This window comes from Giraffa tippelskirchi, chromosome 6 (assembly GCF_054371585.1).
Source record: "Giraffa tippelskirchi isolate mGirTip1 chromosome 6, T2T-mGirTip1v1.2.pri, whole genome shotgun sequence".
Taxonomy (NCBI): Eukaryota; Metazoa; Chordata; class Mammalia; order Artiodactyla; family Giraffidae; genus Giraffa; species Giraffa tippelskirchi.
Genome location: NC_137280.1, coordinates 99112764 through 99126722, shown reverse-complemented (window position 1 = coordinate 99126722; position 13959 = coordinate 99112764). Strand labels below are relative to the sequence as shown.

General features: G+C 37.1%; 1 protein-coding gene across 13 annotated transcripts in view; it reads right to left on the bottom strand.

Moving 5' to 3' along the window:
* Positions 1–13959, bottom strand: part of RAPGEF6 (Rap guanine nucleotide exchange factor 6) — a 213019-nt gene that overhangs the window by 87523 nt on the left and 111537 nt on the right. For all 13 annotated transcript variants that reach the window (XM_081500219.1, XM_081500221.1, XM_081500223.1 and 10 more), the window contains 2 exons: positions 10870–11001; positions 970–1147 (listed from right to left, as the gene is read on the bottom strand). In XM_081500219.1, the coding sequence (XP_081356345.1) occupies positions 970–1147; positions 10870–11001 (310 nt within the window). The remainder of the gene's footprint in view (positions 1–969; positions 1148–10869; positions 11002–13959) is intronic.

Here is a 13959-nt window from a genome sequence, read left to right as displayed (position 1 = left end):
AAAGCTGGAGAAGCAAAACTATGATTTTTTTTTTTTTAATAACATTTGAAATCTTTTAAAACTCACAGACACTGGACACTGATGTCCTGTGTTGTAAATGTCTTATGGACATGAAAGGGAAAACCACTTTAATGCAATCAAAGCTTTTGTTTTATAAACTGGGGCACACAGAATGTGAAGCCTCTCATCACCCGAAGATCGTCAGGGTTGATTCAGCTGATCTGGTTGTCCAGGCAAGTGTCCCCTTCCTCCCTCACCGCTTCATGCATGTGTCCCTCCTGAAGTTGTACACTTAAGTCAAAGAGGACAAGCTGTCCCGATACAGGAGTATCTTGAAGAGAACCTTCCCTCACAAAGGGGAACCGTCCTTTGGTTAAGGGTATATATGAAGAGCTGTGTTCCACCGCTAGAATCTCCAAACAAGCTCTCATATCAGGGCAGCTAGCCTCAAAGATGTCCCTGAACAAATCCGGTCTCTTGATGATCATGTCTGGATGCAGTCCCCTCCCTTACTGCATGAGGGTTGCTCTGTGTGACAAACGTAATTGGTAAGAAGCAATGACGTGTCATTCCTGAGGCCAGATCAAAAAAGACACTGTGGCATCTACCTTATTCTCCCCTGAATTATTGGCTTTGGGAGAAACCAACTGCCATATTGTGAGAACTTTTAAACCATCCCTGGAGGGGCCTGCATGGAGAGGAACTAAGGTTCTATGACCAAAGCCACATGAGCAGCCACCTTGGAAGTAGATCCTCTAGCTCAGCCCAGTGAAGCCTCAGATGACTGTAATCCCTGCCACATTCTGACTACAACCTTATGAGAGAGAATGAGCCAGAATCACTCAGCTAGGCTGCTCCTGAATTCCTGACCCACAAAAAAATTTTCTGCGATAATTTGTCATGTACCAACAGGTAACTATATATAAATTAAACTATAAAATTCCTGTTGTGAACAGATGTATTTCTTACCAATGTCATCATCAGTTTTATCTGCAGGTTCTTTTTCAAGACATTCTCGGACAAGATCCCGCCCCTGCAGAGGATCTGTTCGATCAATCTCTTCATCTTCCTCTTCTTCATCTTCAGAATCAACAGGTCCTTCTGGAAGACGTGTTAAATCGACATCTCCTACCTCACTTTCGGTAGCCTACAGGAAGAAATCTTGATCACTTATCACTTCATGTTATAAAAATTATGTATTACAATCTGAATGAAATAAAACTATACCTTCCACTAAATATTATCAAGAATTAGGCAACACTGTATGTTGTATCAAAAACAAAATGATACTTATTAATAAAAGGCTCTCTGCCCAAAATACAGGCCATCATTTCACAGTGTGACATCTAAATTGATAAGTCTCAGCCAGTAAGTATAAAATGGTCAAGAGATGCAAACATCACTAAATGTATTAATACTTTTTCCCAAAAAACACGTATATTCCTTAAAAGTACATTTCTTAAAATATGAAGTGAAAGAAAGAGAAAGACAGTTTACTAACAATCATTTTAGGAGTACCTTGTTAGTTTATGTTGGCTATTTTAAATAAGGTTATTATTCTTTCACCACAGGTTTAGAGTCTAGTAGAGTAAGGAGTCACATAAATTAAGAAATAAGTATAAAACAGGTAAATAACAGTACTGAAAAGTGGTAAAATGCAACAACTATGAAGGATTGAACAAATACTTACTCTTTCTAATACCTTATTACTCAATCTAACAATAAGCTAAGAAAAGACAAGGTTACTCTAGGCAATCTTGAAGAAAATAAACTTACACTAACAAGCTGAACTTTGCAAATATACTAGTCTCAGGTATTTGTAAAAGAATTACCAGATTTTTTCTGTAAATTTAAATGTCACTCATAGAAAACAATGAGAATGTATTTTGGGAAATAAAACTCTGATGAAGTGGACTATTCAGCAATATTTCTAAACATCATACTCACTTGATTCATATTATAAATGAAAAAGCATGAATAATGAAGCAGATATGAAAAAAGTGAGAACATCATACAGGAATTTTCATAACAAATAAGCACTCATATATGAGTATTAACTGAAAACTACAAAGCCTTCATTCAAATATTTAAGTCTCATCTCCTGTGTCAAACATTTACTAATTTGTTCTTCTCCAACTTAACCCACATATTTCAAAAGGAAACAGTGCCCTGTTTCAGATTAGGTAAGCTAAGGGAGAAAGTCCTTTCCTATGGATTTTTATAACTGGAGCTGGAGAGTAGAGCATCTTTTCTTCTCTGGTTGATGAATTGGAAGAATGTGACACAGGGCAGCCCCCAGCCACACTGGAATGCCTTTCTATGGTGGGAGAAAACGGAATCAGCTGGCAGAGGAAGGGGTAGAGGAATGCAGAGGAAGGACACTGAACAAGAAAGCAGACATAAAAAGAGATCAAGACAGACACAAAGCAACAAAAATCAAAAACCAAAAAAGTGCCATGCAGGACAGAGATGGAAAGAGCAGAGCATGTGCAGCAAAGACGGCCTATGACAGAAAGTGTCACAGAGGGCGAGGGAGGAAGAGCAATCAAGCTACTGGGAGTGAAATGACTAGACAGACAGGGGCAGACACACTTGCAAGCATCTAGGTTCCTTGAGGTCAGAGCTGCCTCTGCTTTCTCTGGGGATCAATAAATTATCCTTTCTGGCTTTTGTTAATTCAAGTCAAGGCTCTGATATCTCCAACTGCAAGAGTTCTGATTTGTTTTATAAGACCATGCTCTATACTTCCAATGGACTTCACAGCTTTCAGTAAAAGTTTTAATGAATAGTTAAACTAGATTAAAACACCTAATTGGAAATCTTTAAGATTAGACAATCTGGCTCTTAAGGATCATAGAGGGGCAATTCTATCTTACATGACTAGCATGCTCTCTTAAGTCATTTTTGACTATGAAATATTAGTATTTAAGTGAAATGCATTTCTAAATGATGTATCTTTGGAACTAAAAACTTGCTAGCAAGTTACAACCTCTTTTCAAAAATAAGTAGTTTTAATTTAAATGTGTAGATACTAAAATGGCTTTTCCAAAACCCAATCTATTTATAAACACTGATTTTAACCTAAGAAATGAGTTTAAAAAAAACACAAGTAATATTTTTCACACAAGTTAATTAAATTTTTCAGAATTTAGACACTCACCTCTGGAATAATAGTCTTGTTCTCTTCTATCAAGTTTTAAGGATAATCTACCTTAAATGTGAGTTCTTAACTACCCTGTCTTCAACTCAATCTCAGGTTTTCATCCTCTGATCCAGACTATTTGAACCTCATGTCATTCTTACCTTTTAGATTTTTTCTGATAAAAAGATGGATAACTTACAATATTAATAAAGGCAAGATGCAATTCAGTTATGTGGACAATAAGGAAGGCTTGCCGTCACTTGCATGAAAAATGAAGGTATTAAAGAAAATAACTTCTTAGGGATAATGAAAATGATGGGTAGGGTAGGGATTGGGAGAAAGCTACTAAAATAACTCTTAGGAACTTTTTAAGGCCATCTGAAAAGGAAAGAATATAATTATTTTTATCATGTCTTCTTTTACCTGAACATTTTTCAAAAGAAAAAGAATGAATAAAATTAGTTAAGAGAATATACTCAACTGCTAAAGCATTCAGAGCCTACAAGAGGGATGATGTGGTAAAATAAGAATTAAAAATAAAAAATATCAAAGAGTGACCAGAAACATGCTAGAAAATTAAACAAAAAGTTTGATGTAGAGTCCAAGGTCTTAATCCCTGACTAAAGAAAGAGAAGCCAAGTCTTTAAGGTAAAGGTAGGTATGATGACCGCCAAGACTGGAAGTCACTACATGATGCTGCTGAAGATGCAGTTCCTAGGAATGAAGTTTCTTTAATAATTAAATAAGATTTTAAAAAATTGTAGTATCCACAGTGTCCAGCAAATAATATAAAATTATTAGACAGATGAAGAAGCTAGAAAATGTGACCATAACCTGGAGAAAAACCAATATAAAAATATCTAGGAATGATGAAATTAGGAGACATGAATTTTTGACATTTAAGTAGATTCAGGGATTTAAAAGAAAATACAAATGTAATTAAGGGTAAAATGGGAAATACCAATAAAGAAATGTAAACTATAAGAAGAGTAATTTGAAGAAGGGCAAAAAAAAAAAAAAAAAACCTACCAAAACTGAAGCAAGGGCTTCTAACAGGTAAAGAATCCACCTGCTAATGCAAGAGATGCAAGTTCAACCCCTGGGTCAGGAAGATCCCCTGGAGGAGGAAATGGCAACCAACTCCAGTATTTTTGCCTTGTAAATTATTAGGACAGAGGAGCCTGGTGGGCTACAGTCCATGGGGTTACAAAGAGCCGGACATGACTGAGTGACTGAACAAACTAAAGCAAGGAGAGGAAAAAAGCCAAAAAGAAAATTTAACAGAGCCTCAGAGACTCATATGATAATATCAAAGGTGTTACAAAAACAGTAGGTCAAAAGATATGCCACATTCATTAAGTTAGGGTATGAAAAAATTTGAAGGTATGGCCTTTCAACTATTTTATCCCAGCAGCTGGGATACAGCAGACCCTCAGAAAGATTATGATAAATGGATTAAACCCAGGGGAAAAAAAGTATATTGGTCAAAGGGCTAACAAGTATTAAACTTTTTGTGTTTTTCTTTTCCCATAGTATGAATGTGTCTCTGTGTATATGTATAAATATAATTTGGTGAGGTAGACAGTCTGAGGTGATTTTCTGGTGACTTGGCCTTCTCCAAATAAACCACCAGAGGATATTCTTTTTCTGTCTGCATCTACATAAACATGAAGCTACTATGAGGAGAACTGTAGATCAGAATGAGAAGTTACACAAATTATGGAAGCCACATTTTCAAATTTAGAGCAAAGATTAAGCAGAACCTGAGATTTTCAGTGCTTATCTTAACTGAATTCCCATTTTCAATATTTCATTCAAGCTTTTTCATGGATCATTTACTCCTTAAGTTTCCTCTTAGTCTTTCTAGTCAGGGCAACATCCCTGTGAAATTAATCCTTCACAGTAATGCATTCAAGGCTGGCCCAGGCCAGTATCTCTACAATAGGGTAGGCAGGAATGCAAGGACTCCTTTGTTCTGGATTATTAATCAGTTAGTAGTAATGCTATGCATTTTCCCTGGAAACAATATTGATTTCTATTTTCAAATGTAATTCAACTAAAAACATTCCTAGATTGCTTCCTAACTGCCAACACTGTGCTTAACTCAGCATGAGATACAAAAGGAAGAAACTGCACACTAAAAATAAATGATGATGATGAAAAGATCAAGCTTACAGGTAACTACACTAAAAAGCTACACTAGAAAGTTTCATATAGTCAAAGCTATGGATTTTTCAGTAGTCATGGACAGATGTGAAAGGTGGACCATAAAGGCTGAGTGCCAAAGAAATGAGAGTCCCTTGGACTGCAAGGAGAGTAAACCAGTCAATCCTAAAGGAAATCAAACCTGAATATTCACTGGAAGGACTGATGCTGAAGTTCCAATACTCCAACCACCTGAGGTGAAGAGCTAACTAACTCACTGGAAAAGACCCTGATGCTGGAAAAGAATAAAAGGCAGGAGGAGAAGGGGATGACAGAGGATGAGACAGTTGGATGGCATCACCAACTCAATGGACATGAGCTTGAGCAAACTCCAGGAGATGGTGATGGACGCCAGGGAAGCCTGGTGTGCTGCAGTCCCTGGGGTCGTGAAGAATCAGACTCAACTTAGCGAATGAACATCATCAACAACAGCAACACAACATAAAAAAGCAGAGTGAAAAAAGCGATAAGACCTACAAAAAAACTGCTGTGGGTTCCAACATGTGAGAGGCAATATAAAAATGTCATGTAGGTGCAGCTGTAGGAAGAACAGAATTACGAAAGTAGGACTAGGTAAAGATAAACTCATTCAGGTAATAGCATATGTATTTGTCATGGACTAGAATCTAGAATGTGTTAAATGGGAAACAGTGGAATATAAAACCAGACTTGCAGACTGTGGTTAGGAATTTCAGGAACTGGAATTGAGGCTTGTGATTTGAATATAAATTTGACATGAAGAGTGTAAATTAGATAACGGTGAAGCACTGAAGACTTTTAAGTAGAGAAGGAAAGTCATATTCTTCCTACGATGAAAGTGGAAGTTTAAGAAATGGAAATAGGCAAAGGTAACTGAGACTCTGACACAGGTAATATTCTTAACAGAAATAGTAAAGACAAGTGGAAGAAAACATGTAGCAGCTCAAAGCTAGTTGAAGTATCAAAGGAACTTCCTGGTGGAAATGTGGCACCGGAGTTTTGGAGAGACTGGTAGTAGAACTCTGAGTTAAGAAATCATGCGGCCATGAAGTGGGATTTTCAGCATCACATTTCCTTTCTATATCGAAATCAAAAAGCTAAGTGGGGGATGTATGTGTGTCTCAAGTTATTTAAAAATAAATTGATGCAAAGTGCTTTAGTTCAATAATTAATTTTATATTTATCCTGGAGAAGGAATCCACAAAGTATCACTCCTTATTTCTCCTGAGTAGTCTTTGAAGATAAAATACTCTATCCAAGAACATTCTAACATTTTAATGCATCCTCTTAGCTAAATTTTAAGTTAATCTGATTAAAAACATACTCATACTGAACCAATTACTTGCATTTTTTCCAAACTGTGATAAATGCTTTATTTTGAACTTTGAGATCTACAAGCTTTTTATATTTAAACAAGAACACATGAAAGCTCTCAAGGAGGAAATGCATAGGTGCATAGTCACACATCAGGTCATATAAAACGGTGTAAATGATGTTTCTGTTAAGAACTGTTCTTAGGATGTATCTCTTCTCTTTCCCCCATTCCTCCAACTTAAAAATACAGTTGACTCTTGAAACAAGATTGGTGTTAGTAGCACCAACCCCCTCCATCCTAATTTGAAAATCTACATATAACTTTACACTCCGTCCTCTGTATCTGCAGTTCAGTACATGTAGCATGCATTTAATGAAAGAAAAAAAAAAAAAATCCACTTATAAGTGGACACGTGTAGTTTAAACCTATTTTGTTCAAGGGGTAAATGTACCTGCACATTTTATAAGGCTCTGCTTAGACTGTTACAAGCCATGACTGATAGAGGAACTCACTTTTAAAATCTCTCAAATGCTGAAATTTGGATAATCAGGAAAACTACTTAACATGATGCTGGCCAAGTACATCATGCAAAATTCTAGGCTAGATGAATCACAAGCTGGACTCAAGATTGCTGGGAGAAATATCAACCACCTCAGATATGCAGATGACACCACTCTAATGGCAGAAAGTGAAAAGGAACTAAAGAGCCTCTTGATGAGAGTGAAAGAGGAGAGTGAAAAAGCTGTCTTAAAACTCAACATTCAAAAACTAATATGGCATCCAGTCCCATCACGTCATGGCAAACAGATGGAGAAACAATGGAAACAGTGACAGACTTTCTTTTCTTGGGTTCCAAAATCACTGCAGATGATGACTGTAGCCACAAAATTAAAAGATGCTTGCTCTTTGGAAGGAAAGCTATGACAAATCTAAACAGCGCATTAAAGCAAAAATATCACTTTGTTAACAAAGGTCCATCTAGTCAAAGCTATGGTTTTTCCAGTAGCCATGTACGGATATGAGGATTAGACCAAAAAGGCTAAGCGCCAAAGAACTGATGCTTCCGAATTGTGGTGATGGAGAAGACAAGTTCTGCGAGTCCCTTGGACTGCACAGAGATCAAACCAGTCAATCCTAAAGGAAATCAACCTTGAATATTCACTGGAAGAACTGATGTTGAGGCTCCAATACTTTGGCTACCTGATGCGAAGAGCTGACTCGCTAGAAAAGCCCCTGATGCTGGGAAAGACTGAAGGCAAAAGGAGAAGAGGATGGCAGAGGATGAGATAGTTAGATAGCATCACTGACTCAATGAACATGAATCTGAAAAACTCCAGGAGAGAGTGAAGGACAGGGAAGCCTGGTGTGCTGCAGTCCATGGGGTTGCAAAGAGTTGGACATGACTTAAGTGACTGAAAAACAACTATAATCCCTCTAATCTTCTTCCACAATTTTATTAAACTCTTATTTTCAACTATACACTCTATGCCCTCCTTAAAAATTTTTAAATGTAGAAATAATAAAGTCCATTGAGAAAAATACAAGCAAATCTGAAGAAACATACTAAAAACTACCCACAAACCTATCATCAGCAGAAAAACAGGTACCATTTGGTAACACATCTCTTGAATTCATATTTATATTCCATTTTTTAAGACAAATATGTATATAGTTAAGATTCTGATTTCTTTTCCTTCTGTTTTTATTTCTGTACATTTGTTTAGTTTTAACCTTTACGCTGTTGCTATCCTTTGGCTACTATTCTGTGCTTACCTTCTTTAGCTACACTTCAAAGAGTTTATCTTACATTTTTGCATGTCTTACTTTAGTAATGTAATAGTTTTCTTCTTTAAAATTTCTGAATTTCTGGTTTAGTTCTTGACTTTCATTATTTTGGCTCATCTGTTTACTCTCCCTAAATTATTAAAACTTATTTTATCTTATTGGTTACTTTATATGTTTCACAGTACCATCTTTTACCTATGTTTTCATTTATGGGATCTTCTGGAAAATGTTAAACTAAAAGGGCAGAATATAGATTGATGGCTGCCAACGCTGAGGATCAGGAGAAGGAACTGACTAAAAAGGAGAATACAAAGTATTTTTTCAGGTGATAGAAATATTGTATGTCTTCATGTAGGCTATACTGCTGCTGCTGCTGCTGCTTAGTCGCTTCAGTTATGTCCGACTCTGTGCGACCCCATAGACGGCAGCCCACCAGACTCCTCTGTCCATGGGATTCTCCAGGCAAGAGTACTGGAGTGGGTTGCCAATGCCTTCTCCGTAGGCTATACTACAGAGGGTAAATTTTGTTATTTGTAAATTACATCGTGGCATCAATCATATATACAAACACACGGATGCAAGAAGTAGAAATGATATGATTTAAAGGTGAATTATAATGATCAGGGGATGAAGCCAAAGCTAACTTTCAGGTTTCTGGGGACATGAAACGGTATCTTCTTCATTTTATAACGAAGGGACTTCTTTGCTGTGCAGGAAAGCTGGCAAAGGTTATCTGTCCATATTTTATGCTATGTTAAAATGAATCACTTTAACAGTACTACTGAGGAAGGAAAACATACGAAAGGTAAAGCAGGGCAGCCATACTCATGGTCAGGGTCCTACAGGAGAAGACTCCAACCACACCAGCAGACAGGCTCTAGCCCCAGCCTCAGGTGGGCCATTCTGTAGGTGAACATCCTATAGATGCTAATGTAAGCACAATTCTTCAGAGGCTCCTCCAGAATCTTGCCAAAGATACAGAATCCCATTGTGTACAGCCCATCTTTTATTAATAGTTCAGGGTAAAGAACTGGCCTTTCCAAGTGACCTTGAACTTCAATTTGGTGCACTATCCTTTTGTCCCTTTTCTCATAACCATCAAGGGCTCTGTTCCTTGCTCCAAAAAGGGGATCGCATCTGGTCAGAGATGGATATACTAGTGTAATCAGGTATCATCAACACTACATCTCTGCTTTATGGTCTCTCTTTGCAAGGTCCAGACATTCTCACTAATCTTGAGAAAAATCTACAACTACATCCCTTAACTTCATTAACCCAGGGTCAATCTTCCTTAGGGTTCCTTCTCTAGAAAAAACAGAGTCCAGAGAAGCACAACACTACTTTGACTTTTAGGTATGCAACAATTCTAACTTAATCCACAAGATACATCTTTTTGGGAGAAGGTGGGAAACACACAAAGCCCAACAACTCCATGAACACAGTAAGTGGCCCCTGAACCACCACACTGTCTTTAACCTAACTTTTTAAAAATTTCCTGTTCTATCTACAATAAAATGCTGAAGAGGGAGAATTCTTTGTTCTACTAATAAAAGGCCAAGCAACGGGATGTAGATGGCAAGCCCACAACAATAATCTCTGTAGAGAAAAGCCTCACACGAATCAAACACAGAGGCTTTTTTCCATTTTGCACCTGCCTGAAAACTTCCCTTAACAGAGGAATGTAAATTTTCATAAAACAGCTAAATCCATGTAACTAAACAGAACCACAGTCTAAAATAAAATGTTTTCCTTAGATAGCAATGGTTGTATTTCAAAAGATCAGTACTATATGGTAACCACTAGTCACACATGGTGCTTGAAACGTGCCTTATTTGAATTGAGACATGCTGTATGTCAATATTCTTTGCCTTTTGAAGACTTAGTTTGAAAAAATAAAGTATAGCATTCATAATTCTTAAAAACTGATTACATGTTGAAATAATAATATTCAAATATACTATGCTAAAAATATATATTATTCAAATCAGTTTTACTTGTTTCCTTTTAATTTTAAACTGTCGCTACTACAAAATTTAACAGTCTTTACAATACAAAGGCAACTCTAATTTTCTTCATGACTTTACTTAAGGAAGGCTTAAATAATCAACTATCATAAAAATCAGTCTTTTTATAAGTTCAGTTGTCTCAAGAACCATTTTCTAATGAAAGCAAATATATATTAATATAGATTCACCTAGGTATAAGAAATTAAAAACACTATATTCACATACTGTTGCACCATATTTAATCACTCTCAAAAGAGAGATCACCTCTTTCATTAGGCTTGTAAATCTGAAATGCAAATAAAGCACATTTTCTCAAGACTTTATGTCTGAATTTCATAACCTAATTAAAAGATATATGAACACCTAAGGCATAAGCATAAGGTATTTGACAGAATAAAAAAAACATAAGCATAGCATACAAACTCCTGAAGTATTACCTGATAGATATCAGATAAACTGCTGCTTCCAGAGTCACTGGCGATGCTACAACCAGACTGACTAGAAGACACATGAGTCACCTGTGGATGAGGGTTGTCTGCAATGTGCATCTTGGTAAGATCAGCTGGAAGCTGAAGAAGAAAAATAGTTTAAGATAATCTAAATATCAAACATTAGCATTAGAGAGTTCTTGACACACTGTGTAACGTCTGCAACAAAAGTATATGTACATTTCTCTGCAACCTAATTTCTAATCTAAATTCTCCATTTTTAGAAAAATCTCAAAAAATGATAAGAACCAAATTAGTCTTCTATTAAGCACGCCTACAGTGGAAGCTCACTGATCAGTTTTCAAAAGAGATTACCATAAGTAAGGGTATTTTAGAGGGAAAAACTGGCCTTTCCTTTTCCTCAAATAAAAATAATTGGCTGTTGCTACTTAAAGTATAGGAATTCTATCCCCTCCCCACCCATAAACATATACACCCCTCACTACTACAAAACGGTTGCTAATACCAGAATAAAACAGCAATATCTTCGATTAAAGTACAGCATCTAGCATCAAGACTTCAGAAAAGCAAGCATTCAATATCCCAAAATTTTAGTAAGCCTTTTTTTCATTTAATATTGTATTAGCTTATAGTTGGCCTCTAAAAAATGTTAGTAATCATAATGATGTAATGAATGTCTGTGCTAGGTATATGGCTACAGAGACACAGAAGTCAATGCTTCCTTCATCTCATCTTTCATACGATTATGCTTTTATCAGGGATGAAAGTTATATAATTCACACCATAAAACTTTAAAAATTTTTACAAAATGAATGCTATAGGAGTTGAGACAAGATACAAATCACTGTACACTAAAGCAGTGAGAGTTTTATTTAAGATTTGATGACATATTTTCCAAATAATTTCTCTGCAACTTGCTATTCAGGACCATTGAGAGAAATCTACATTTTAGAGCAGGGTTTCTCACTGCTTTCTTATACAAAAATGTTAAAGAAACATGTGAATGATAGTGGAAGCTAAATATAAAGAAGAAAATGTCCAAACCTGAATTATATTATCTCAAGAGAAGCTATGGTCAAATACTAAAAATTACACACAAAGAAACCACATCACTAACGTCCCCTGCTGGGATAGGTAATACAGATGAATCCTGTAATTCTTTGGATTTGGACCTCAGGAAGTATTTGTTGCTGTTGTTTAGTCGCTAAGTTGTGTTCAACTCTTTTGTGACCCCATGGACTATAGGTGGCCAGGATTCACTGTCCATAGGATTTCCCAGAATATTGGGATGGGTTGTCATTTCCTTCTCCAGGGGGTCTTCCAGACCCAGGGATCAAATCTGAGTCTCCTGCATTGGCAGGCAGATTCTCTACCACTGCACCACTTGGAAAGTATATTATACCCTATCTGGAATCAAGATTGCTAGGAGAAATATCATCAACCTCAGATATGCAGATGACACAACCCTTATGGCAGAAAGCAAAGAGGAATTAAAGAGCCTCCTGATGAGGGTCAAAGAGGAGAATGAAAAAGCTGGCTTAAAACTAAACATTAAAAAAACTAATATCATGGCGTCTGGTTCCATCACTTCAGGGCAAATGGATGGGTAAAAAAATGGAAACTGTAACATTTTTTTATTGGGCTTTATTTTCTTGGGCTCCCTGCTGTTCATGACTACAATCACAAAATTAAAAGACATTTGCTTGCTCCTTGAAAGAAAAGCTACAACAAACCTAGACAGCATATTAAAAAGTAGACATCTCTTTACTGACAAAGTCTGTATATTCAAAGCTATGGTTTTCCCAGTAGTCATGTATGGATATGAGAGTTGGACCATAAAGAAGGCTGCATGCCGAAGAAGTGATGCTTTCAAACTCTTGTGCTGGAGGAGATTCGTTAGAGTCTCAACTGCAAGGAGATCAAACCAGTCAATCTCAAAGGAAATCAACCCTCAATATTCATTAGAAGGAGTGATGCTGAAACCGAAGCTCCAATACTTTGGCCACCTGATGTGAAGAGCTGACTCACTGGAAAAGACTCTGATGCTGGGAAAGACTGAGGGCAAGAGAAGGAGGCAGCCAAGAATGAGAGTTAGATAGCACCACCGATTCAATGAACATGAGTCTGAGCAAGTTACAGGAGATAGTGAAGGATAGGGAAGCCTGGTGTGCTTTATAGTCCATGGGGTCGCAAAGAGTTGGACACGACTTAGTGACTGTACAACAACAACAAAATAAGTGTGATCCAAAAGTAAACTGATGCTCAATTTAAAATCATCTCAATCCCTGATTTTGGATTAAAGTTACATAGGATTAATAGTGCTTTCAGTCAGCTACTGAAAGCAAACACAAAACTTCACCATAGGAAAAAAATCATCCTGGGAGTCAAGATAACAGGATTGCCTGGTGGTTCAGCTCCAATGCAGGAGGCACTGGTTACATCTCTGGGTTGGGAGATCCCCTAGAGAAGCAAAAGGCAACCCACTCCAGTATTGTCTAGAAAATCCTATGGACAGAGGAGCCTGGCGGGTTACAGACCATGGAGTTGCAAAAGAGTAGGACACGACTTAACAGCTAAACAACAGGCCTCAGATTGCTTAAAAAAAAAAAAAATTCACGCACAATATCCATTGCTCAAATAAAACCAGGCACATTAGGAGACAAGATGGCATTCATGCAAACTAAGAGAAGTAATAAAATCTAGAAACGCGTGAAGAAAAAACTTTTAAATAATGGAGTTATCAGATACAGATTCTAAAACAATTGTATTTAATAACATATACCAGGGGTAGACAGTAAAAGCATCTGCTTGCAATGTGGGAGACCCGGGTTCGATCCCTGGGTCAGGAAGATGCCCTGGAGATGGAAATGGCAAACACAGGCAATTTCCCAGTACTCTTGCCTGGAAAACTCCATGAATGGAGGAGCCTCATAGGCTACTGTCCACATGGGTCGCAAAGAGTGGGACATGACTGAGCGACTTCACTTTCACCTTCACCAGGGGTTGGCAAACATTGCCTTTGGAGGACTAACGAGTATACATTTTAGGTTTTTGTAGGCCACGTAACATCTCTGTGGC